The sequence below is a fragment of the Pogona vitticeps genome, chromosome 7 (genome assembly GCF_051106095.1).
Source record: "Pogona vitticeps strain Pit_001003342236 chromosome 7, PviZW2.1, whole genome shotgun sequence".
NCBI lineage: Eukaryota > Metazoa > Chordata > Lepidosauria > Squamata > Agamidae > Pogona > Pogona vitticeps.
In genome coordinates, this window is record NC_135789.1 from 22,307,183 (window position 1) to 22,330,539 (window position 23,357).

Consider the following 23,357-nt stretch of genomic DNA (forward strand, 5'->3'; position numbering starts at 1 on the left):
TCTTTCCAGTGAAGATTTTCAGGGGATTTGGAGGAGACTGGCATGCATACCTGACTCCGTAATGAGCAGTGACAGAAAAAAAAAAGGCCCCAATTTCTGCATTCTAACAGTGTGTCTGCACTATACAGTTATGGCTGTTTGAAACCACTTTAACTGTCTTGGCTCAGTGCTATGGAATCCTGCAATGTATAGTTTGGACAGGTACTTAGAATTCTTTGCTGTAGCTCCTGGGAGGATACTAGAGCTTTCTACCAAGCCATTCTTTCTCCCCACATCTGTAGGTTGGAGACATGACAGTTAAACTGTTATCCAACAGTTATAACTGTGCAGGATAGAATCTCAGATCTGTTGTAACTTATGATGTAGATTGGAACTGGTATAGATCTGTCATCTCCCACTTTATTCCAAAGGGCAGAGCCAGCCGCCCTCTCTGATGGAGAGAGAGGCAACTGGCCCCACCTTCCCCAGTGTCATTTTATATTTGTCCCGGATTGGACTGCATCTGGCTTCTAGGAAAGAACAGAGGTCTGACGTTTTCCTGTGGTTGCTTTAAACCAGCGGTCCCCAGCCTTTTCGGGACCGCGGACCGCTTGAGCCTCTGAGGAAGGCAGGACACCCCCCCGCGCTTTGCGCGGTGCTCGGGCACTCTTGGGCACATGCACAAAGCAGTGGGGGAGTGTGTGTGCACCTGCCAGTGCCGGCATGAGCCTCCCCCACCCCTTCGTGCATGCGCAGGAGCGCCTGCATGGCCACATGCAAGAAATTGCAGTGGGGCCCAAGAGTTAAAGACTCCTTTGGCTCCAGGCCAAGGTTCCAAACAGCACTGGGTCCCTAAACCCTCTATGTACTTTTCAAAAACACATTTGTTCAATTGCTAATTGTGTGTGAATGCTGTCTGGTCTAGTTCCATGTGAAAATGCGTTCAGGAGTTGCCTCCCCAAGGAAACTGACCTCTGCATCTGGACGATGCATGGCAGAGAGAGACTGGACGGTGCTGAGGTCATGCTCCAGCTTTGAAATCAGTTCTTTCTGGTCAGTCACTGTGGAGACGGCTTCAGTGAACTGGATCTGTAGGTCAGTGCAGCGGGCTGTGGATAGAAAAGGGGAGGTGCATTTACTGGATCAAGCAACAAGTAACTCTCACCTGCTGGTAGCTTCTCTGCAAAACTGTCATGACATGGAGACACAGTTGTTCCACAAAACACTTACTTCATTAATGTTTACAACCATCCCTCTATAGAAAGATTCATTCCCAACAGGAAATACAGGATTCAGTTTGTCCCGGTTCGGAGTCCCAGCTTCAGCTTCAGTAACATGATCACAGCCACAACTGTCTCCTCATAGTTCTTTCAAGGATTCAGAGTAGTTTGCATCCATAAATGGTTATTATACATATATTAGAACAACTTAGTAGGGTAAATCAGTGTTAATGACTAAAGCCACCTAATGGGATCCTCAGAGATTACTAGCAGGCAAAGTATGGCTGGACTGTAATTCCCATCAACCCCTGGCAGCACAGCCAATGGTGGGGAACGCTGGGAGCTGCGGTCTGGCACATGTTTTGTCTCTCTCTGTGATAACAATAAAGTTTAAACTTGGTTTTTCCCCACAGTTTGCAACTCAATTTTGTTTGCCATTAGCCTGTACAGGGTCCCCTGTCTGTGCATTTGTAGAATGGCTTCCCCTACACTTTGGGCCGAACAGCTCCTTGACACTTGAGTAGCCCCCAACAGACAGCCACACACTTTGGGCTGAACAGCTGAGGGATCCAGACCCATTCTCTCTCTCTCTCTCTCCCTGTTCTTTCTGGAGACACGTGTCCCTACATGCAAAGTGCAGAATGGACTCCATTTACAAATGCTAAGGTCCTTTTCTAGGACAAACAGTGGGAAACCTTTCTTGCAGGTTTAATATTATTTCCAGCGGTAGCTTTTGCTCCAGGCGTCTAGAGCCCAAAGCCTGGTCAAGGGCTCAGATTCATGGATTTTTTCATAACCAAAGGACAGGCTGTCCTTACAATACATAATCACACCATGAGAGGGCACCATTCCACAGGAAATGCTGCAGCATCTGTTCCTTGCTGTCTTGGGTTTTCTTAACAAGCCTCTGCATGGATGTCAGTCCTATTCAGGTATCGTAAGGGGCTCTTACGGCTGCTCAAAGCACAAAGGTCTGAGAGACTTAGGAGGGAAGCATTGGTGTGTGTGTGTGTGTGAGACTGACTTGCACCCTCACTGCCTTAAAAGCCCTAAACAGCACAGTGGTCTGCCCTGGGTGTTCCACGTTCCATAGGGCCCTCCTGTGGGGCACAGGGCCAGCCTGTTCACCTTCCCCATGGCCCATGGGGGGAGCCTTCTCCCTCTGTGGCTGCACAGTGAAGGTTCAGATGCCTTTTGTTGGCCAAGCCTGCCTCTGGAAGAGCTTGTTTGGCGTTATTGCTGATGACTCCACAAAACAAATGCTGGGAGAGGAAAGGTGGGCACGGAAGTGACCGTATTTATATGTGAGCAGGCTTGGGCCCACATGGTAAGCTATTTAGGGAGAAAGGCACAATACTGTATATTCCATGCTAATACTGTGTCCTATGTTTAGGATAGAGCCATATATCTGTTGATGCTTCAACCAAAGTATATTCTCAAAATCCTGTGAAGTACTAGCCTTCTTGTATTTGGCACTGGTTAGCCCTTATCTTGAGTCCTGTGTCCAGTTTTGGACACCACACTTTAAGAAGGATGCCAACAAACTGGAGCAAGTTCAGAGGAGAGCAACAAGGAGAGTCGGGGGACTGGAAACCAAGCCCTCGGAGGAAAGATGGCAAGCACTGGGCATATTCAGCCTTGAGAAAAGAAGATGGAGGAGAGATACGACAGCACTTCTAAAAGTTTTGAAAAGTGGTCCTACAGAGGAGGGGCAGGATCTGTTTGCGATCATTTAAAAGTGCAGGATATGTAATCATGGGCTCAAGCTACAGGAAGCCAGATTTTGGCTGGATATCAGGAAAAACCTCTTAGAGCAGTACAACAATGGATCTAATAGCCCCAGGAGGCGGCGAGCGCTCCAACACTGGAGGCCTCCAAGAGAACATAGGACCACCCTCTGACTGATCCGCTTTGAATAAGATTCCTGCCTTGAGCAGGGGATTGGAAGTGACCTTACTGGCCCCTTCCAACTCCATCATGCTAGGATTCTGTGAAAAGGGCCTTTCCTTCAAGCAGTTACAGGAGTCCAGCAATGGGGGGAGGCTGGGGAAGAGCACGACCCCAGCCTCAACCAGGCTGGCAACAGGTATTGGTACTGTTGGCCCTACAGACCTGAGAGGGGCTCAAGGCAGAACACCCCAGCCATTCCTCGTGGCTCCTGCCTGTTCCCCTCCGACCTGCCTTCTCAGACTGGGCAAGCAGGGCCCAAAGTAAGAAGACAGAGCAGCCGGTCAAAAGAAGCACTGGGGGAGGGAGCAGCAGTGGGAAAGCACAGGATGGACAGGGTTTTTCTTGGGCGAAAGACTTTCTGTTAGGAGCTTTCTGGTGCTGAAGAAACAAACAGCGGAAGAAGACGGCAAGCTGGACAGAACAGAGCTTAGAAGGAATGAAGTGTTTTGTAACACTATACTTTTGGGAACTAAAGGTAGCAGAGCTGTTTGTTTTTAAATATTATACTGTATGGTTAACATGAGTTTGGAGCTAGAACATGTATGATATATTTCCTACTTTCAAATGAGGGTGTATGTGTATGAATTTTCAAGGTTTTTGCCAAAATCTTTATCTTTTAGAAGTCTAAAAAATAATTTTAAAAGAGGGTTAATGCAGTATGCATAAAGGAACGAAGAATTCTAATCTGTCAGGATGTTTCTTTTAAAATTTTAGTTTTTTAGAGAGGGTTATAAAATTAGTCAGGGATCTATAATTGGTTAATGGTGAAACTTTATAAAACTGAGAAAGCAAGAAGAGTGAAAAAGTAGGTTTTCCCCAACTCATAATACTAAAACTCAAAGTCAATGAAGGAGAAGTAGAAATAGAGCAAACTGTGCATTTAATCTGTGGAACTCATTGCCCCAGGATGTGGTGATGCCCATAGTGTTAAGATGGCACTGAGAGCAGCTTAGAAAAATCCAAGGGGGACAGAGGGCTCCAGTAACGTAATTCAGAAGCATAACTAACTCTACACATGAAGCTTTGTGATTGTGCCTACATTTGAGGACCAGGAAATCAAACAATTACAGTGGTACCTTGATTTATGAACTTAATCCGTATTGGAACGGCGTTCGTACGTCAAAAAGTTTGTAAGTTGAGGCAAGATTTCCCATAGAAATGCACTGAAAACCATTTAATCCATTCAGGCTGTTTTTCCTTCATTTGTACTTAGGTCCAAAAAAGGGCAGGAAAGTTTTTTTTCGTTCGTAAGTCGAGGCTCCGTCTGCAAGTCGAAGCAACATTTTGCGAATGGAGCCATTCGTAACTCGAAACGTTCGCAACTGGAGACGCTCGTAAGTCGAGGTACTACTGTACTTTTGGGGGTGCACAGCAATTTCCCTCTGAGAAGGGTCTATGTTCCAATTTTTAAATGAATGCAGCTCTCCCACACTTTTTAAAAATGTAAAAACCAAACAACCCCCCCCCCTTTTAACAAAATGGGAAATGGGATTCTGGCCACTCCAGTTCTTTCTTTTCCATGTGGACCGGTCCCCCTCAATCCTGGAACTTGTCCATTGCCGACAGCAATGTCCACATTAGCCATCTCTTACAAGTAGAAGTGACGTTCACTTATTGGGTCATGCTGGTCTGATTCTGCAAACCAGTTATTCTATTATTTCCCAGTCTGCTGCCAATTGCAGTGTGATCCTGCAGTGTGCCTATTAAGAAGTTTCACTGAGTGTAGATGGGTTTACAAACACTGTCTTAACTCATAGGGGATGTTAGTTGATTAATTAAATACTGCACTGATTGATGTTACTTACTTAAAGAACTCTCTGGGATGGAAGGGACTAAGGACCTTCCTCTCAAGAGAGGCTAGCTTGGGCCCTGCTCCGTTTTCTTTCTGCCCGCAGACAAAGCCCCTCTTAATCAAGTGAGTTTTAGGTAATGGCCTGCTACTGCAAAGGCAGGTTTATAGGTGTCACACTATCTTTATTGACATGTTTTTCAATTCTAACAGCAGTTTCAATCGCATTTTAAAAATGGTATTTTTAGAGGAGCATTTTTGTGTTTGCAGTGTTTCTACAGCTGTAACTTGGGCGGTGAGCTATACTGGGTACCCATTTTGGCAAAGAGACAGGATGCAAATAAAATAAACCAACATGTGCAGCTGCATGGGTAATTCTGGAAAAAGGGCTTTGCCCTCTTCTCTCTTGCACAGCAGGGAATGCCTGTTCTAGATGTCACAACCTTCTTCTGGCCACAGATGAGTGGGAAGGAAATGCCTTCACTGCCAGCCTCAGAAGGCTCTTGTGCTGCAGAAAATCTGGCATGGAAAAACCCCATCATGCCAGCGCCTCTCTGGCCCATTTCCAACTCCGAGGCCACCATCCGGAAAGTCTGAGTAGCGCTGTCCAGTCATGCCCTGGCATAGGGACCAAAGGTGGTGAAAAGAGCACAGCTCTTTTAACTCAACAAGGCCAAGCAAGCTGCTCAGCTGGAACGGGGGTGGGAGGACTGAAGGCTCCGTTTGCTCCTGGGGATGAAGCACTGGATGTTTGCCACAATATGCTCCAGGTCTTGAAGGCATCCGCCCTCCTTGGCCTCACAGGCCACGCCAGGCTATCTGATCTTCAACTACTTTCCTTTACCCCAGGGATGGGAACTGTGAGACTCACGACTGCACAGCAAGGATGCAACAAATATTCATAAATTTGTGCGTCCTTAATAAAATGGGTGTCTCAGAGCTCTGAGAGATCCTGTCTTGCCAACCACTGCGAGACTTTCATAGCTGCACAAGGGGGAGAAAACCAGCCCCCCTTTTTTGATCAGCAGCAGGGTTAACAAAGCAGCCACACACACACACACCGGCCCCAATCTAAACGTGATCTTCTGGACACTTTGGTCAGAATCCATCTGGCATCCATGCAAGGTGTGTGTAACTTGCTGCAGCTAATTGATGATGTGCATCTCAGTCACCTGTCTGTGCAGGCAACTGAGATGCATGCCAGCATTTCCTCAATTAGCTTCAATTAGCTGCATCAGTTACAGAAATTTTTCACAAACATCAAAAGAATTCCAACCTTCTTGTTTCACTTGGGTGGGCCGATGTGGCTGCCACAGAGTCCTGGACAGGGGAAAATAGAGGCCCAGTGCTTACCCTGCTTTACTGGAACTTGGGCTTTGTCTAACAGCCTTACCTTGCTCAGCCCTCTTTTATAGTAACGGGCTCTGATTGCTCTGAACTCCCTCCACCTTTCAATGCCAGTTTCGACCAGAACTTTATACTACTAGGATGAACCCCTGCCACTTACAGCTTTTAAGTATCTTTAAGTACTTGTCTTAAAACAATGTTAAAACCTGCCACTTAGTTAAACAGGGGAAATGCTAGAAGGCAGTTATGTTTTTAAATTAAGTAATCCAATTAATTCCTGATAAAATAAATGGGACAGAAGAGCAGAGGAGAAGAACATACGGTCAGAACAACCTTGGTTTGGACATGAATGACACAACATCATCCTGGTTCAGAGCTGTCTCTTGCAAAGTGAAAAAAGCCAGATAAGAGAAGAACAAGAAGCGACAAATAACCTAAGTAAGAGATTGTTTGGTTCACATGTTTGGCTAAAACTGCCACCCAACACAGACTTACCTGTAAGTTCTTTTGAATACAATGGAACTTACTTTCAAGTAAACATGCCTAGGAGTGCACCGTAAAATGCAAGGTCTGGTTCATTATGCTTATGAGTTAGTTGCTAACTTACTAAAAAGCCAGCTTGAGGAACAGCAGTATTTCATTTTTGGAACGCACAGGACCTAATTGAAACAATGAAGGTAAAAAAGCTTTATCTCTGACCTCAAGGTACATATCACCTAGGTTGGATCCAGGATCTACCTTCTACTGAGAGAAAGGCTCTGATGATGGCAGATGGATCTGCCAAATTATCCTGCTCAGCAGTATCCACCACCCACCCACCTGCACAGCATTTTCAGGGTCCTAGAATGACTGCTATTGGGAGAAGACAATAGGAAATCACAATTCCACCAGCCCAGTTTCACACACCGTTTTTGCGGGAAGGCAGGGACAGGATGTAAACTGACGGTGGTCAGCACATTTTGAGTTTTTATTTCGATCTAAGTAATTGCAAGTGGAAAGAGAAAATGTACTGGCCCCATCCTGTCAGGTTTTTTTGCATGACTGTAATGGCAGGAAGCTTTCTTACAGGGAAGCCCCCCCCCCCCCATCTGGTGAAGATACATGAATAAACTCTGGCGGGCTACAAACAGACCTTGAGAAAATGCTGGCCCAGGAAGCCTGGCGCAAGGAGTTACTTAAACCAGGAGAAGGAATAGGCAGGTGGCCCTTAAGGCCCAGAGGGAGCGGGGGGGGGGAACGTAATCACACTTCCAACGGGTACAAGTCTGCTCTAAAACAACGCATTGCCTCACATTGTCTTTAAGCCAACAAAAAAGTGTTACCCCTCCGGATCAACCTAAAAGAGATTTCACAAATTTTGGTCTCCTTGGGTGGGGCTGCTGTGGCTAAGGGTTGCCCACCCCTGGTTTAAACTGAGAGCTGAGGGTCTGTTTTCTGATACAGCTCTTACCCACTAAATACTGTAGGAAGCTGCCCTTCTCTGTGGGCAAAACCGGCTTTCAACTAGCCAAATGCAGGACATGCATTTTCCTTCACTACCAAAAGTAAAATCAAACAAAATATAAAAAGGATTCTCCTTCAAACACGGTAGCCGTATTATTCAGCACTCAACATCCATAGTCATCAACAACCACCAAAAGCTAAGAAAATATAAAAACTTTTCAGAGAATTGCTAACCAAATTGTTTGCTGCTTTTGAGTTCGGCCTGCCCAAGAAAGACACTGCACACGTTGTTGTGTTTGTATAAAAGATATTTACTTCAATTATCACACCTAGGGTGCTAGTGAATAATAATACATCATGTGAGTTTCGTACAGTGATATTGCTTCTCCATATCATATAGGGAACTGTTGGTACAGTGCTGAGAACATACATTGTATGGCTAACCCAAGACAGGAGGACCTGCTGCTTCCACCAATGGAAGGAGACTTTCCCCCACTCTGTCGCTGCCAACCATATAAAACTTTTTTATATATATAATAAAACTTCTGAACAGGAAATAAAATGTTACAAAAGATGAAATCACAGCAACACAACGCGGGGCTTCTCTCAAAGCTACTTGTACAAAAAAAATGACACTTTTTTTGGTCAATTGGGTCTTTGTGAGGATATTTCATTAAAATCAGTGATTGTGAATATAAGAAACGAGCTTCTAAAAACATCTAAGACTTAGTGCGTTACAGGAAAAAAATAATATATATATATCTATTTATATATATATATAATATATATATATATATTTATAAAATACTGCTAAAAATGTTGGACACCACAAGTACACAGGGGTAAAATGGAGCTTATCTTTTTTTTTAAAAAAAGAAAATATTCTCAGGAAAAAAAATACACCTTTTTTGTGTTTCGAGTTCATTTTGTGCTGTGTTAGTAGTCAGGGCAAGTCCAAAGGTTAGCCCAATAAAATGGCAAGTAGTTATTGCACAAATGCAAAAAATAAAAAATAAATTCTGAAGAGCATGGTCCACTGGGAAAATCTCGTGCCGAAGCCCACATTTCAGTGGGAGCAAACCACGCAACTTTCCAGGTGAACAGCACTCTTGACTTAAAATCTCATATATAGATGAGAAAAGGGACTTCAGGGAAGCAAATGAAAATGGTGGTTGCCATTTACTTTGGATTTATATGTCCAAATTTCCACATGTAACATTCTCCAAGCCTTGTTTAGAGAGCAGAACACACAGTGCCTGTTTTGCAGGGGGCAGGGGAAATGCGGCAGAAAAAGGCTTTCAACATCAGAAATGCATAGACTATTGGAGAGGAAATTTTTGAAAAGCAAAACTAAAAAACCCTTTACCAAAAACTTAATGCTTAAAAACCTAGACCTCCTTGCAACCATCTTCCCGACCCAACCCCAGGTTCAAAACAGCTGAAGGGGGGAAAATTAAGGAGGGGAGACTGGACATGATCCACCAGGAACTCTTCCTCCACTGCTAGTCCCATTCATTCCCACCATCTCCCTTGTGAGGTAGAGGAGCTCTTAGTGGACTGTGCTCAATGAATCTGGACATAGGCTGTTCCCAAGGCTCTACATCCCAGTTTGCCTGCAGTTCTCAGAGGGCTCCCCAGAAGCATCTTGGCATCCTACCCATTTGCCTTCTTGAGGGTCTACAGCAAGAAATGGGCAGAAATTGAGCTTTAAAAGAAAACCAAAACCAGCAACTTTCATTCTTCGCCTTTTGCATGATCTCCTGCCACTCAAGTTATTGCCTCTCCATAGAATATTTCAAAGTTCCCCACTCTCTACGACAACTCAGCTGTCTGGTATTATGATTAATGCCCCGTGTCTGTTCCCTGCGAAAACAGCCCCTCTCCCAACAAAGCCCTCTCAGCTTCCACATTACTGATCACTGTGAATGTGCAACAAAAAAAGGCCCAAAGGAAGCGACGTCCACCTAGTTGGCCTAATATTGCTCAGCAGGTTGGGGCTACCATCACTGCAGAATAAATGTTGCTTAGTTTTTTTTATATTTTAACTGCTGCCACAGTGAGAGGGAAGGCAACATCTGGACTTTTGCCTTAGACCCCAAAATGCCTTGGGCTATCTCTGCTTCCATTGGCTGAATCCTAACTCCCCCTGCCCACAAGGTTAAAAAAATTGTGGAGCCAATGGTCTAAATTCAGTTTGTTGGTTCTTACTCTAGCCAGGTGGGGCTAACGGCTGGATTTAGTTCAGTGCTTACACAACTCAAAACAGGAAGTTCAGGTGCAAATGTGACTGTAAGGGCCAAGATCCAATTGTGTACTTGGGTATACAAGCCAATGGAATTGGTATTTTTGTACCTTCTGTCTCCTAATGCAACATGCCAAACCCATTCCAGAAGGATTCCTGGTCCTCCAGGCCAGTTTTTGGGAGCATGGAGGCTACATAGAGAGAGGTCACTGCTTTTGGGGGAAGTGGCAAGATCCAGCAGACGTACCCAGTTGGATTCTGGCCATGTAGTTTGCACAGTAAGGATCCACCAAGATGTAGATTGCTTCATCCTTTACTCAGTGGTTGTTGTTCAAGTTTGAAAGTTTTTAAAGCAGGTCAGTGCTACGCTGCCGCCACCCACCCTCCTTCAACCAGCATCTCTGTCTAACTGTTGGGTCTGTGTACATCAGATTTGAGAATTCCCATAGAACATGGAGCTTGGTGCAGAACTGACAGAGAAGGCTTTTAAAAATATATGAAAACTACCTGGCGACACCATTTGCAACAAGTGCCCCCAAAGCGCCATGTTCCCTGCGGCTGACAACCCACAGATATTAATGGACTATGGGTCTTCTCACAGGTCATGTCAGAAACCAGTCAATCAACCAATAAAACAAACAAAAAAAAGGCCTTGCAAAAATACACACAGGTTAAAGAACCTTGGTTGAGGAAAGCAGTCTCTTTTGGATATTTAAAATACTTCACTTGAAATTGCAACGTACTTTGGAAATGGGAAAAATGCCTCTTCATGGACCTATTCACAGGCTCAAGGTGGCTTAAAGCAATCCAGCCATTTCACACACATCTATTCCAGACTCTCCTCCCTTCCCCTGTCCCTTGGACCTGCATCTCTCCTAAACTATGAAGGCAGAATATATTTAAATAAAACAGTTTTATACACATTTACAAATGATCCATAACAGCCAATGGAATGATATAGGCCTTGACTGGCTGATTTATGCATGTGTCAAGCCACCCAGTAGCCAGATGATAACTTGTGCAATGGAGTACACTGAGAATGGATATGCATGTGTGCACAACAATCGCAGCTGTACACAGGAAGCTCTGGAAAGCACTGGGGGGGGGAAATAATCTCATTACAAATCAGAAAGCTCAACAGTTTGTGTGAGTTTTCAAGGCCAAACAGTGATAGATATGTCTGTAGTGCAGCTGATCAAAGAAATATATCACAGATAAATGCCTATGGCTGGAGAACAGATGAATTCTCCTCAGTTTCCATTCCAAGAAACTATAGAACTGTTGCTACCTATTGCTGTAGCAACCACACTTCCAAGGGACACCTTGGATGACGTTTCATCAAATCACAACTTCCACCTCTTGACATAACTTGCTTGGAATAAAACAGAACAGCAGTACAGGACAAAACCTCTGTAACAGGCGACTACAAAAATCACACACCCCAGGTGGTGATGGTTATGAAATTCTTATTCTGTAACTATCAGAAGGGAATGGTAAACCAATTCTGTGTATTCTCTACCAAGAAAACCTGGAAAGGGTCGCCATAAGTCCAAACCAACTAGAATTATTATTAATTCACAATTATTATTAACTACCACTCCAGCTGATTTGTAAGTGCCTTTCAAACCCAATGCTGTGTAGCTTTGTGGTGCTTTTGCAGCCAACAAATGCAAGAACATTAATGAATACAGACAGCTCTTTGCAAAGTGTGAACTGAAGGTGATTCGACAAAGAACCTACTTTGTACCCTTGGTACTTTGTACCCTTGGTACAAAGTGATATTAAAAATGAAACCATGTGTACAGACCCTGGTACTTTATGGAGAACATGTGCTGTCTGGAGCAGCTCTAAAAATCAGCAAGCATGTTCAATCATTGATTTGTATACTGGGTTGTGGTGGGCGGGGGGGGGGGAACTTCTACCCCAGCAGAGTACAGTACAGTTTATTGTTACAGTCCTTAGACCAATCACACAAAGCAGAGTGATCAAATACACATCTTGTGGCATAGCAGCACATACAGCTTCTTTCCAAGTGATTACATACACACGGAAATACATTACCACTTCATTCAAAGGTTGTATGTATTCATCCAACATTGCTACTATCGGACTCCAAAACTTCAGTTCCTCCAAATAAAAAGGGCCTCCTTTTCCCAGCCACAATCTGCCAAGACCGAGCTGCTCTTCCTTCCTAACTTTAAATATCCAGATACAGGCTAGCTCTGTAGCCAAGACCTTTTTCCCCTGCACAAAGACTTCATGTACACCCCTCAGTGCTTTAGAAAGATTAACAGGGTTTCAAGGATGCAACTTTCTGTTCTGTGAGCTCAGCGCTGTGCCCCACTTGATGGGCAAAAGGTTGACTTTATACAAACAACGCAGGCAGATAATGTTTAATATAAACTGAAATCCAGATTGCTTGTGCCTTAAGATTTCCTTTCATCAGAAAAGAAAAGGGAAGGGAGAGAAGGAAAGAAGGGCAGTAAAGTTAATCAAAGTTGTGAAAGACAAAAGCCAATGTGAAGATGAACAAGGAGTCAGTGAAGACAACATCCTGGTTCTTTAAATTCTTCTTTTAAAATATGCTACTGAAATAGGTATACCGCTAGCAATTCAGCCATAACTTGGCAGTACACTTTATTTATTTATTTATTTATGGTAGGGTCTTACTGTTTTCCTCCACCACTGGCTTTTCCAAACCACTTAAAGCCCTGAGCTTTAAATTCCACCATTCCCTGAGCCTGAAGGAGATCAAGGGAAGGAAGCCAAACCAAGCACTGTTTCCGCCAGCATCTCGTAATGAAACAGTTCCTTGAGTGCAGTGGCTTCAATGGTAGACACCAGTAGTATACAACACACTGCTGCTGCCCTCTTTCTGGAAAGCCTGTCACTCAACCTCTCAGACCAATACACACATGTACAAGTAGTGGGACAGTGTGCCATTCGCAGGATGAAGCATTCATTTCATAAGCTAAGCCTGAGGTGGGAAACAGGAGCCCTCCAGATTTTGTTGGCTAGGGTAGTTGGAGCTGATGGGAGTGCAATCCAAGAATACCTGGAAGCCACTCAGTCTCTGCCCTTGATCAAAAAATGTGGGAGCATGCTTCCCACACTGCAGCAGTCCTGCCAAGAAGAGCCAATCCAAGATCTGAATGGGTCTGCTAGGATGCGGCACAATCTCTTGAAAGGACAAGATGGTCTGAATATCCAAACACAACATTTGTTACTATGCAATACACTTTGAAAAGGAGTCATGGTGAAGAATATATATCTGTATGCCCATAAAGAGGTAAATCCAGTTGACTGATAAATATTTGCATTTTATTGCATCATTCCTAATGCAGTGTAACTAACACAGCAGATTAAGCACACACTGTAATCCTGCACAATTCTGCTCTCATAAGTACTGTACATCTTGCTGCATTTATGATTTCTGTGCAGTGATTTCCATGTAAGTGCTTACAAAATGTTGACCCTAGACATACTTAGTTGAGAGTAAACCTTGTGGGGCTTACCACTCAAATATACACAGGATTTTTACTGCAGATATTTTTGGTAATCAGCTACCTGGAGTGAAGTATAATCAGTGACAAAGTAATTTAAGAGCATCCTTCAGTGAGAAAGGAAAACATACTTTTGATGGAAAAATTATAATATGATAAGGAAAAGGATAGTAAAACTACCTTTCCTTCAAAGCATGGGCAACAGCTTTTATAGATTATATGATCTGTAAGGCTCCTGTATTGGAGTTTTGGCTAGTTAAATTTAGATTGCTTAAAACAACACATAATTATTTTGCTACCTTGTTCCCCTCTGCCCAAGATGATTAATCTCCTTCCATGCCAAATAAGGTTGCTGTCCTTAAAAACAACCACAAAACAACAACAAAAAACCCCCACAGAAACTGCAAGGAATTCCAGAGTTCTGTGGCTCTCTGAAGAGGTAGGGAGTCATTGGAGGTGGCCCTACAGGCTGCTACAGGGGCTACTCTATGTATATATATATATATTTATCATGCCGCTAGAGTAAATTCAAACGTGAAGAACATAGACAGGATTGCAAGGTGAGGAGGGGGGGAAGAAAGGAGGGCAATAGTAGGCAATTCTTTGACAACTCGTTGATAAGCAGATCACTCCTCTTCCCTCTTCTCATGCCACATTTAGTCATGTTGCTCAATTCACCAGGTGGCCATGCAAACATACAAAAGAAAAAGGGAGCATTTGTGCTTAGATTTTTGTTTCAAAATCCAGATTGGCTGTTACTCCATAACTAGTGTATTCTAAGTGGTTATAAAAGCATAAAACAGATCATTTGGACTTGCCAGTCGTATCTTCAATTGAATGATGGTTTTTAATCTAGGACAGCCATTGTCTGGTAACTTTAGTTCCCTACATCATACCTCTGATATAGCTATGATCTAGGGAACTAAATTTATTTCACCTTACGAGAGACTCAACCGTCATCAGTCCAAGCACCACAGCTAAGTCAGGGAAAACGGGGGTTGCAAGTCCAACATCTGCCACCATTCTTGTATGGAGCCAGATCATTATCAATAGAAATAGATGCTCAAATATCATGGCAGAAAGAAGCATCAGAGATGCCAGCTGCATGGTCACCGTTTATTGCTGCTAAAACTAATTGAAAAAATACATGGCTCCAAATCTGGGGCCTCATTATGTGCTCATAAAGGTCTAACACATGTAATCATCTCTGGGTTACACCAGCTGACGGGCATCTTGGGTACAATTTTCAAGTTCCCATCACAGAGTGTAAACTGCAAGGCAGCTAAATTTGCTTGGCATCCATGAATATTGCTTTGGGGTTTTTTTTACAACTGTTTTAAAATAATTAACACACTTTACTGCACCAATTGTGGCAATTTATTGTTTGAACACTCTTGGCCCTGGACGTTTGCCCCATAGGTGTGCTCAACGACACCTCGCTAAGAGAGCAGGCACAAGGATTACAGAATCCTTTTCATGAGCCAGAGTTACCTAGTAGGCTCAGTGAGACCACGAAAATCTCTCCTCCGTGATCTTGTGTGTGTGCGTGGATCCTAAATGTCTGGCTGGACCAAAATTACAGCACAATCTTATAGATATCCAAGCAGAAGGATTTCTCACTGAGTGCAGTTGGCATTACGTTAGCACACAAAAAGCAACAGTTTAATTGTTCATGATCTCATTTCTTACTGTGGCCATCCAGATGCCTCCAAATTATGTATAAATGCACATATTATACAAACCAGGGAATAGTATTTACCTAACCTCCACCCCACACACCATCTTGGAACAACTGGATCACAAACAGAAAAGCAACAAGCAGGATGAGCAAATATTATGCAAAAACTGTCTGTCAGGCGAAAAATGTGACTATGTGAATCCACGAAATTCAAGTACCCTTTAGTGCACTGCCATAAACTTAATCTAGATATACTGGGGTGAAACTCAAGTTCAGTTTTGATAACTTGTGCATACATCCCAATTAAAATCTTGTATTACCCTTCTGAGATTGATTCAAAAGTGATCTTTTTGTTCGGACAGCTTCTAAAAATGGGAACTTTTTTTCTCACAAAGGAAATGGAAATGGACAAGGGAGACAAGCAGTAAAATATCCTGTGTCCAAGACTATATTCCACTTTGAAGCCTCTCTGTGTTTTACACATGAAATGGAAGAATCTCATTCAGCTGAACAGTCAGACATCTCTGCCAGTTCAATGCATTATCTGCTGAACAGTTTTTACAAGTCATAATAATAAGGAATCATCATCTTAAAAAACTCAAATGTGTTTAAAATTGTCAGCTGGGTCGGAGATAGTTTTTTTAAAAAAAACCCAAACCCTTTTCAACAGATTGTTTCCACGCATTTTTTTAAAAACAAGTGCTTAGTGGTACATTCAAAATGAAGCACCAATGAGGAAGAAGCTGCAGAGGTGAAAAAACAAGCAACCAAAAGGAAAGATAGAATCATATTCTACTGGAGTGTCAGAGGAAATGCAGAGGTAGCAATAGTTTTCCATTGCGGTTCAACAGCCATTCCTCTCAAAACTCAACTTGGTGAGAGAACAGGTCACAGCAACCTTCCCAGATAGATTCCCTACTGCCTGATCCAAATACAATAGGCTGCCACCTGATGGGAACCAGTGACTTATTTAGCCCAGCCTTCCAAACAAAACTGATCTAGGAGGATTTGTTGACATGTTAAAGATTGTGGTTGGATCCAAAATAGCACGAGGAAGAAGAGCAGAAGTAGACCTTATGCAGTTTATTGCAGCAGATCTTGTGCCTCAGCAGGTGTTAACAGGCTGCGTCCGCCATTAGAGCATCATCTTTGGGTTTTACTTTCTTCGAACAACACCTCTCCGCAAGATACAAAAGAGCCATCATACCACAAGTATGCAGGTGCCACCTAGACTTCCTGATGAGGACTTAAGAGGACCATTGTTTATTATACAACTGTCAAGGGATCTTGGCCCCGGGAGAAGTGGGGAGGTTCAGATGAGGAGAGTCTTCAAACTCCTATTCTGCTTTCATTCAAAACGCACACCAAAAGGGAACCCTCTAACTATTTTAATTACACCAATATGATGGAAACGATAACATCTACTTCCTATTTTGGCCAACCACTTAGTAAAATACAAAATAGTTGGTCCAAATCAATGGGAACTGGCATTTAAAATTATTTACTTGATGAGTAAACCTCAAACATAACAAATTATATGCAAGTTTTTAATTCTTTTCCATTGACAATGCCCTTACGCTGCCTTGCAAAGCCCTGGAAGTCAAAAATTCCCACTTGACATCACAAAGTTATAGTCACAGCTTTACCCCACTATACTTTTTGGAAGGTGGGTGGGACAGTCTCACCCTTGCACTGAGTGGCACACTCAGTTTCCATAGCAAAAAGGTTTCAAAATTGGAACGCAGAATGAACAATTAATTTAGAAGGTAAAACATGCAGCACATCTTGTGGAAAGATCAGGCCCCCTTTAGAAATCACAGCCTGGCATTATTGACAGCATTTCTTAGTCAGCGCAAAGGCTGAGCTAGGAAACATTTTAGCCCAGTATGCTGTTGGGCCTGCATTAATCTGTTATCTTCAACAGGAGCGTAGCCACCTCAGGGGTGGAAATGGTACAGGATGATAGCTGTGAGCAGCATCCCACTAGTACGTTCTGTGTTAATATTGAAATTTCAGCATGCAAGGCTTTGCCCTGGCATGCTAACGGATCTCAGATACAACCAGGGTGCTGAAATTCAAACTGATGTCTTTTGGTGTGATTGTCTGGCTCAAGTTTTAAATCACAGGAAACTATGCAAGTTGAATGTCTGCTGGGTGACAACTGCAGTGCGGATAGCAAATGGAATAAAAAGCCAAAATGCAAAGCCCTCCTAGGATATCCTGCCACTAAGATCGGTGGCAGCGGCAGATGGGTGTTACCTAATTTCCTCAACATTTTAAAAATCCTCCTTCAAATTTGTTCTAAAGAAGAGTGAAGTTTACATACCTATTTTTCTTACCTTCAGAAGATCATTGGGTTAGGGGAGTCATGAGGCAGGGAATTCTTTTAAGTTTTAAAACTTAACGGCATGCATTTTATAATTTCTTGAAGCATGTTGGTTTTCCTGACAGCAGCATATATGGCATGACGTCATCAAGATCCACTTTTAAAATTTTATTTCTCACCAGTTTATGATGGAAAAACTGAACACTTCAATTAACAGAGAGCAAGTACGCTTTGACTAAACAAAATTTATCTGGAATAGAGAACTATGCTTTACAACAACTCATTTGTGCAGTTCTTCTAGAGCCATACCAACAATCAGGCTGACGTTAGCAAGGGTTTGGTATTTATCCACAAACACCACGATGTGTCATCTCATTTTAAATGGCGGTATCCTCGCACACTGAAAGGCAGCAGTTCAAAACAAAGTGCCAAATCCACCTATGTAAAGTAGACCCAGTGAACCAATGGGAATTACACAAGTGCTGATTTAACAAGTGCCATCCATTAAATAGCTCTACTTTACTTGGGATTGATGGCTGGAATTATCCTTTAGAAATTAATTGATTTCTGCTGACCAATTAGTGCAGGGCGGGGCGTGGCAGTACCCAATGCCATCCTCACCCCTGCCACCTCACAAAATTTAAAACTGTTTTAAAAAATCTACTCAAAAAGTGCCCTTGTGCCCTCTAAGCTATTTCGCTGTTTTGATTTTTTTTAGTTAAACCATTTTTTTTGGTTAACAAAAACTCATCGAACCATCCTAGTGTACAGTACATAATCACTGCATTAAAAAAACTTTTAAGAAAACATGCAAATTAAGCCCCACCCCCTCAGGAAATTTGATCCTCAGGATGCTGGCAAAATTGAAAAATGGCCCTCAGTCCTGCTAAGATTGCCCACCCTTGAACTAATGCAAGGGGCCTTTAAATGGACTCATAGAAACAGCCTACCAGGAAGGTGTCCTGCATTGTCCCAACAGAAGCTTGCACATGACATGGAATGTTAGGCCGTCGTGTGTGCAACTGAATTCCAACCTGAAGCGCCTACATCAGGCTGACCTTTCAAGGCTGAACGCTGGTGTTCCCCCACGGAGGTAAATCTACTTCTAAGTGTCAGTTAGCCTCTTCTCCAAGCAGGGCTATGAGGAGACTGGAAGAAGAACACAAAGCAGAGGCTGTGGGGTGAAAGCCACCCCACTTGGTTCCAGGGATTAAGGCTGTAATCCCATGTGCACTTACATGGGAGCGAGCCCCACTGAAGCCAGAGAAACCTACTGTTGATAAAACATGCACCGGATTTGGCTCTAAATTTAGCTAAGGACTTGTTTCCACCAACCGCCCCAAGAACCATCTTGAACCATGACTGGTTAAGGCCTGAAGGAAAGGAAGCTACTCGAGTTCCCAGTACAAGGAGCTCATCGGTGGCAGACGCAAGCACAGAACAGATGGAATTGAAACCCTTTGGCAAAACATTAGCACCCATCCGTGGTGAGGGGAGGGCAGCTCCTGAAGCTCAACTGTCTCTTTAAGGACTAAAAGCCCTCGGTTCACTGCAGGAGGAGAAAACGGCGGTCTTCCAGACTGCACTGGATTCCCGACCTGGCAAGACTCAGGAATGATGGGACGTGTCATTTTCATCAGCTGGAGGGCCGCAGGCACCTTATCAGGTTTAACCATATTTATATCCAGTCCTTCCTGTCAGAGGAAAGTACAGGTAGAGTGTGGATATCCCCCCCCCACTACTGCACCCATGCTCTAAGGCTGCCCCAAGCCTTGTTGGCTGATGAATGGAAGGATGTGAAGCAGATGGACAGGAAGTTCATGCCAAGAACTCAAGAAGAACAAGAAAGGAACACAGAAAATCTTGGAGGAACTGTGCAACCCAACTAGCCATTTCCACATTCTCCACACTGACCGTGCATCTGCTGAAGACCTATTGCATCTTTACTGTGGAAACTGCTGCTGCTGGCATGCTGCTGAGGATTCTGGGCAACCTTTCTCAACCTTTTTTTGGCCATGGACCTTTTAGGAGCTCTTCTCAGGTTCCAGCCCCCCCCCCCCGGTCAAACAAGCATACAACATAGACAGATCTCTTTCAGAAACTTGTCCTATGTTTCCTTCTGTGGCCCACTTAAAATGTCCTAACCCACCCACCCCCGTTGAGAATGGCTTGCCTTGGGCACCAGGCTCCGTTCACAGAGGACGAGCCAGATCCTCGCTGCTGACCCATGAGAATGAAGAGTGTGAGCCAGAAGGGAACCCTTCCTTGGCACTTTCTTTGAGAAGCCTCCAACAAGACCCCCCAGAGAAAGACCAGCTTTTTTGCAGGAATTTGGAACCTGCGAGGAAAGGGAGACAGGGCATTCCAAGGGTTTCCAAGCATATCTAAAGACTGCAGCTAGACGAAGGGAAGCAACCTGTGGAGAGGGTGAGAAGCAGGAAGCCATGGGGGGTTTAAATGGCAAGGGGCCAGGCCCCACAGCAGCTCCCATTGGACAATGACCTAAGCAGCCCTGGAAAGAAGGAGAATGCCTCCTTGTGGTTTATAGCAGAAGGCCTGGCAGGTTGCCTGATCGATGACATGCTGGAGCATTCACCATCCACCTGCCGTTGCCTCTTCCAGCCGGCAGAGGCTCCCTGGGACATTCTGACAGCCTCCTGCATACTCAACACAAGGAAACCTTTCTTTGAGGATCTCTGTCCAAACCCAACACTTCCAATCTGCTCAGCGGCAGGACTCTACGAAAGCCTTTACTCCATCTGGAACTGGGTCTTGGGGCACAAAAACACACTGACATCGTCAGGGAAACAGTTGTAGTTACAAAGAGAGAACTCTTAGCTGTTGAAAGTGTAGTTTCTCAGCACAGCTTTTCGTGTTGTGGCAGGGAATCAAATACAGGCATGGAAACCATGTGCTAGTTGAGATTTGGGATGCTCTGATAGACCAACCCATACTGAAAACTAGACTGTCAACAGCACATCTCAAGCCTGGGAGGCATTTAACCGAGCAAGACCAAATCAGAACTCTTAAATCACACTCCTCATCAAAGGCATTAGAAGGTAGACCTCAGAAGGAAAAATGCTCCCAATTCATTTTCTCAGTGGAAATTTTTCTTGTTGATCCCGGTCTTGCCCTCCAAGCCCCAAACAGAAGTGACTAAAGCAAGCAAGACATCAGTAAAGTGCTGAATACGCTGAAGCTGAAGAAACGCCCTCATGCAAGTTTAAAGCTGAGGGGAGAATGATAGCATCTCTGATTTGGTCTACTGGTGCCTTGGCTCTGCAAGCAGTAATTCCCAAAGAGCCATGTGTTTTCAGCAAGTAAATTCTGCCTCTGCCAGGATCTCCAGATCTGCTTTGACAAGCAGGTTCAGCCTACTTCAGAGGAAAAAGAGCATTTGCAACACACTATAAGTATTTCTATGATCCACAGATGCAACTGGGGGAGCAGAGCATATGAAAGACAAGTAGAAATCCCCCCCCCCCCGATTTATTATTCTTTTCAAGGCACTTCAATATTGCTTTTCTGGATGAGCGGCAGAACCAGAACACGAGGCTCGGGCCCACCCCAAGTCACATTACAGAGGACTGTTCATTAGTTACGGAAGGTGGGTGTCCGTGGACACAGACAGTTAAGACACGAGGACAGTCATAAACATTTAAGTGCACCAAGCATTCTAAATAATTGTTTGGGTAAAAGAAAACAGAACAGGAGATCTCTATCTATTGCTGTGAAGAAATTACATAAGTGTTTGTAATCCAGAAAGACTTGTTTGGATCAAGCATAAAACTTCATCTGACAGAAGGGAACAGGCTTTGTCGAGGACAGCTAAGAAATGAAAACCTCAACTTAGGAGGGAACTTCTATTTTGTAAAGGAAGTGGGGATTTCTCATTGCCTCATTCCTACCACAATCATTTAACATTTCCCGGATATGTTACACGTGCTGCCCATTGTGTGCGTATTGTAACAGAAGGTCAATCCGCGCAGAATGCCCTTGAGGACCCCTGGAGGTGCTCATGGTGCAGGAGGACCACAACAAACATCCATCCCGTGCTGAAAAAAAGAGCAAGAGCCAACACTGTACATTGCATGGTCTCTGGCTCCCTCTAGAGGCCAGTTCTGGTTAAGTACACCCCGGAAATACCTATAAATAGGTATTTCTGGGGGGCTTTTATTTAGGGTTTTCAGCCGGCAGATAAGTGAATCAGCAGATATTACTCCCGCAGATAAGGGAGTCCTGCTGTATTACCACATCAATGCTGATTGAGCTCTCTAGACACGGTGGGCCAAGCTTTATTTCCTGTGTTACCAGGCTTCTCAAACCAGCAGGGGTAAAATGTTTGCAGAACTCCTCGTCAGATCGTGACTGAGTAAGCCAAGAGTGGTTTGCACACCTCTAGGGCTATCGTCTGGATCTCCCAGGAATCACAAAAATATTAACAGCAAGGTATGGTAAAAGCAAAGCCTGCCTTCCAGCCTCCTAGAGCCTTTGTTCTAGGCCATGAAAAGGCATTTTTGTTGTCTACTTAAAGCTACCGAACTCTTAAATTAGTGATAATTTGAACTAAGTGCTGCTGTCACATATTAAAGAGACTGTAAAATACACAATTTCCTTTCCAAAAAACCATACAACAGAGGTGGTTTCACATATTACAGTCCCTCCCAAATAATAATATTTCTCAGTTAATACAAGCATGTGGAGCTGTAACATTGGGAACATACCTTTAAATCAAAACACCTCTGCCCTCTCCAGCCCCCTCCATATCATAAAGTAATTATTAATTAGAACATAAGTAATGAATGCACAGTTAAAGTGTCATCAAAAGATGTTGACCTAAGACATAGTTTTCCATGATACACAATATACCCCAGAACAGAAACAAAACAAAATAAAAAAAAGATTTTGTCAAGAATATACAGTATGACAACTACATCTTGTAAATTATACCCAATACTGCCGGCAGTCTATCCCTCTAAAGAATATTTGCCCCCTTTCATCCCTTCCTAATAATCAGATAATAAAATACAGCACCTATAAATAAGCAAAAATAATATATATATACCGAAATCATCTATTGTTAGTTTTAAAGATATGGCAATAAAGGAGTCTAAATCAGCAAAACTGTAGAAGCCATAACTGATAAAACAGCTTATTGAAAAAGGTGGCAGTGATGCACTCTTATGTGTGTGCACAAGTACGTAAGAAAATACAGACGTATAAAATTGCACACACGCACGCACGCACAAGCACGCAGCCACTCGTCCCTCCACACACACCTCTATGCTCACGCATATACACATAGACAACAGGAGGAGTCAGAGACAATTTGGAAATTCAATTTTGTACTTGGATCAGCCTTGTGGGTAAAATAACAGGGAGGGCAGGGACTGCGAGAGGTGTCATGGTTTCATGAACGTTTTGGTGAGGAGTTCTGCAGTTTACAGGGTAGGAATCCAATGCCAGGTGCTCTTCCTCGGGGCCCATCGTTTTTTCGGTTCAGAATATATATATTCTGTCCCCACCCCCACCCCACTCCCACAATGGAGACCTACAAAAATCAGTGCTTGCTGCGGGACCACGGCCAGGAATGAGACAGGCCACCTTCTAGCTGAGCGCCAAGCAAGAGCAAGAAAGAACACGTCAAGATTAACGGCTCTTCTAAGGAGGTCTCCTCCAGACAAGGTGCTCTCCAAATGCTTTGGGCAACAGCCGTTCGGGAGTCGCTGGCTGAGGATGAGGAACGCTGTCGCCCACCACACTGGGAGGCAACCAGCCCGGGGAACACCCTTCGTGGTGCTTTTGGAGGCAAGATGCAGCTCAACCCTCTTCTCCTCCCAAAGTGAGACTCACTGAACACTTCCCTCTTTCTTGACAACC

The 23,357-nt window shown here is 43.8% G+C and overlaps 1 protein-coding gene across 1 annotated transcript in view; it reads right to left on the minus strand.

Moving 5' to 3' along the window:
- Window positions 1-23,357, minus strand: part of CUX1 (cut like homeobox 1) — a 328,228-nt gene that overhangs the window by 16,914 nt on the left and 287,957 nt on the right. Inside the window, exon 15 of the mRNA XM_072978284.2 lies at window positions 952-1,088. Within this exon, the coding sequence (XP_072834385.2) occupies window positions 952-1,088 (137 nt within the window). The remainder of the gene's footprint in view (window positions 1-951; window positions 1,089-23,357) is intronic.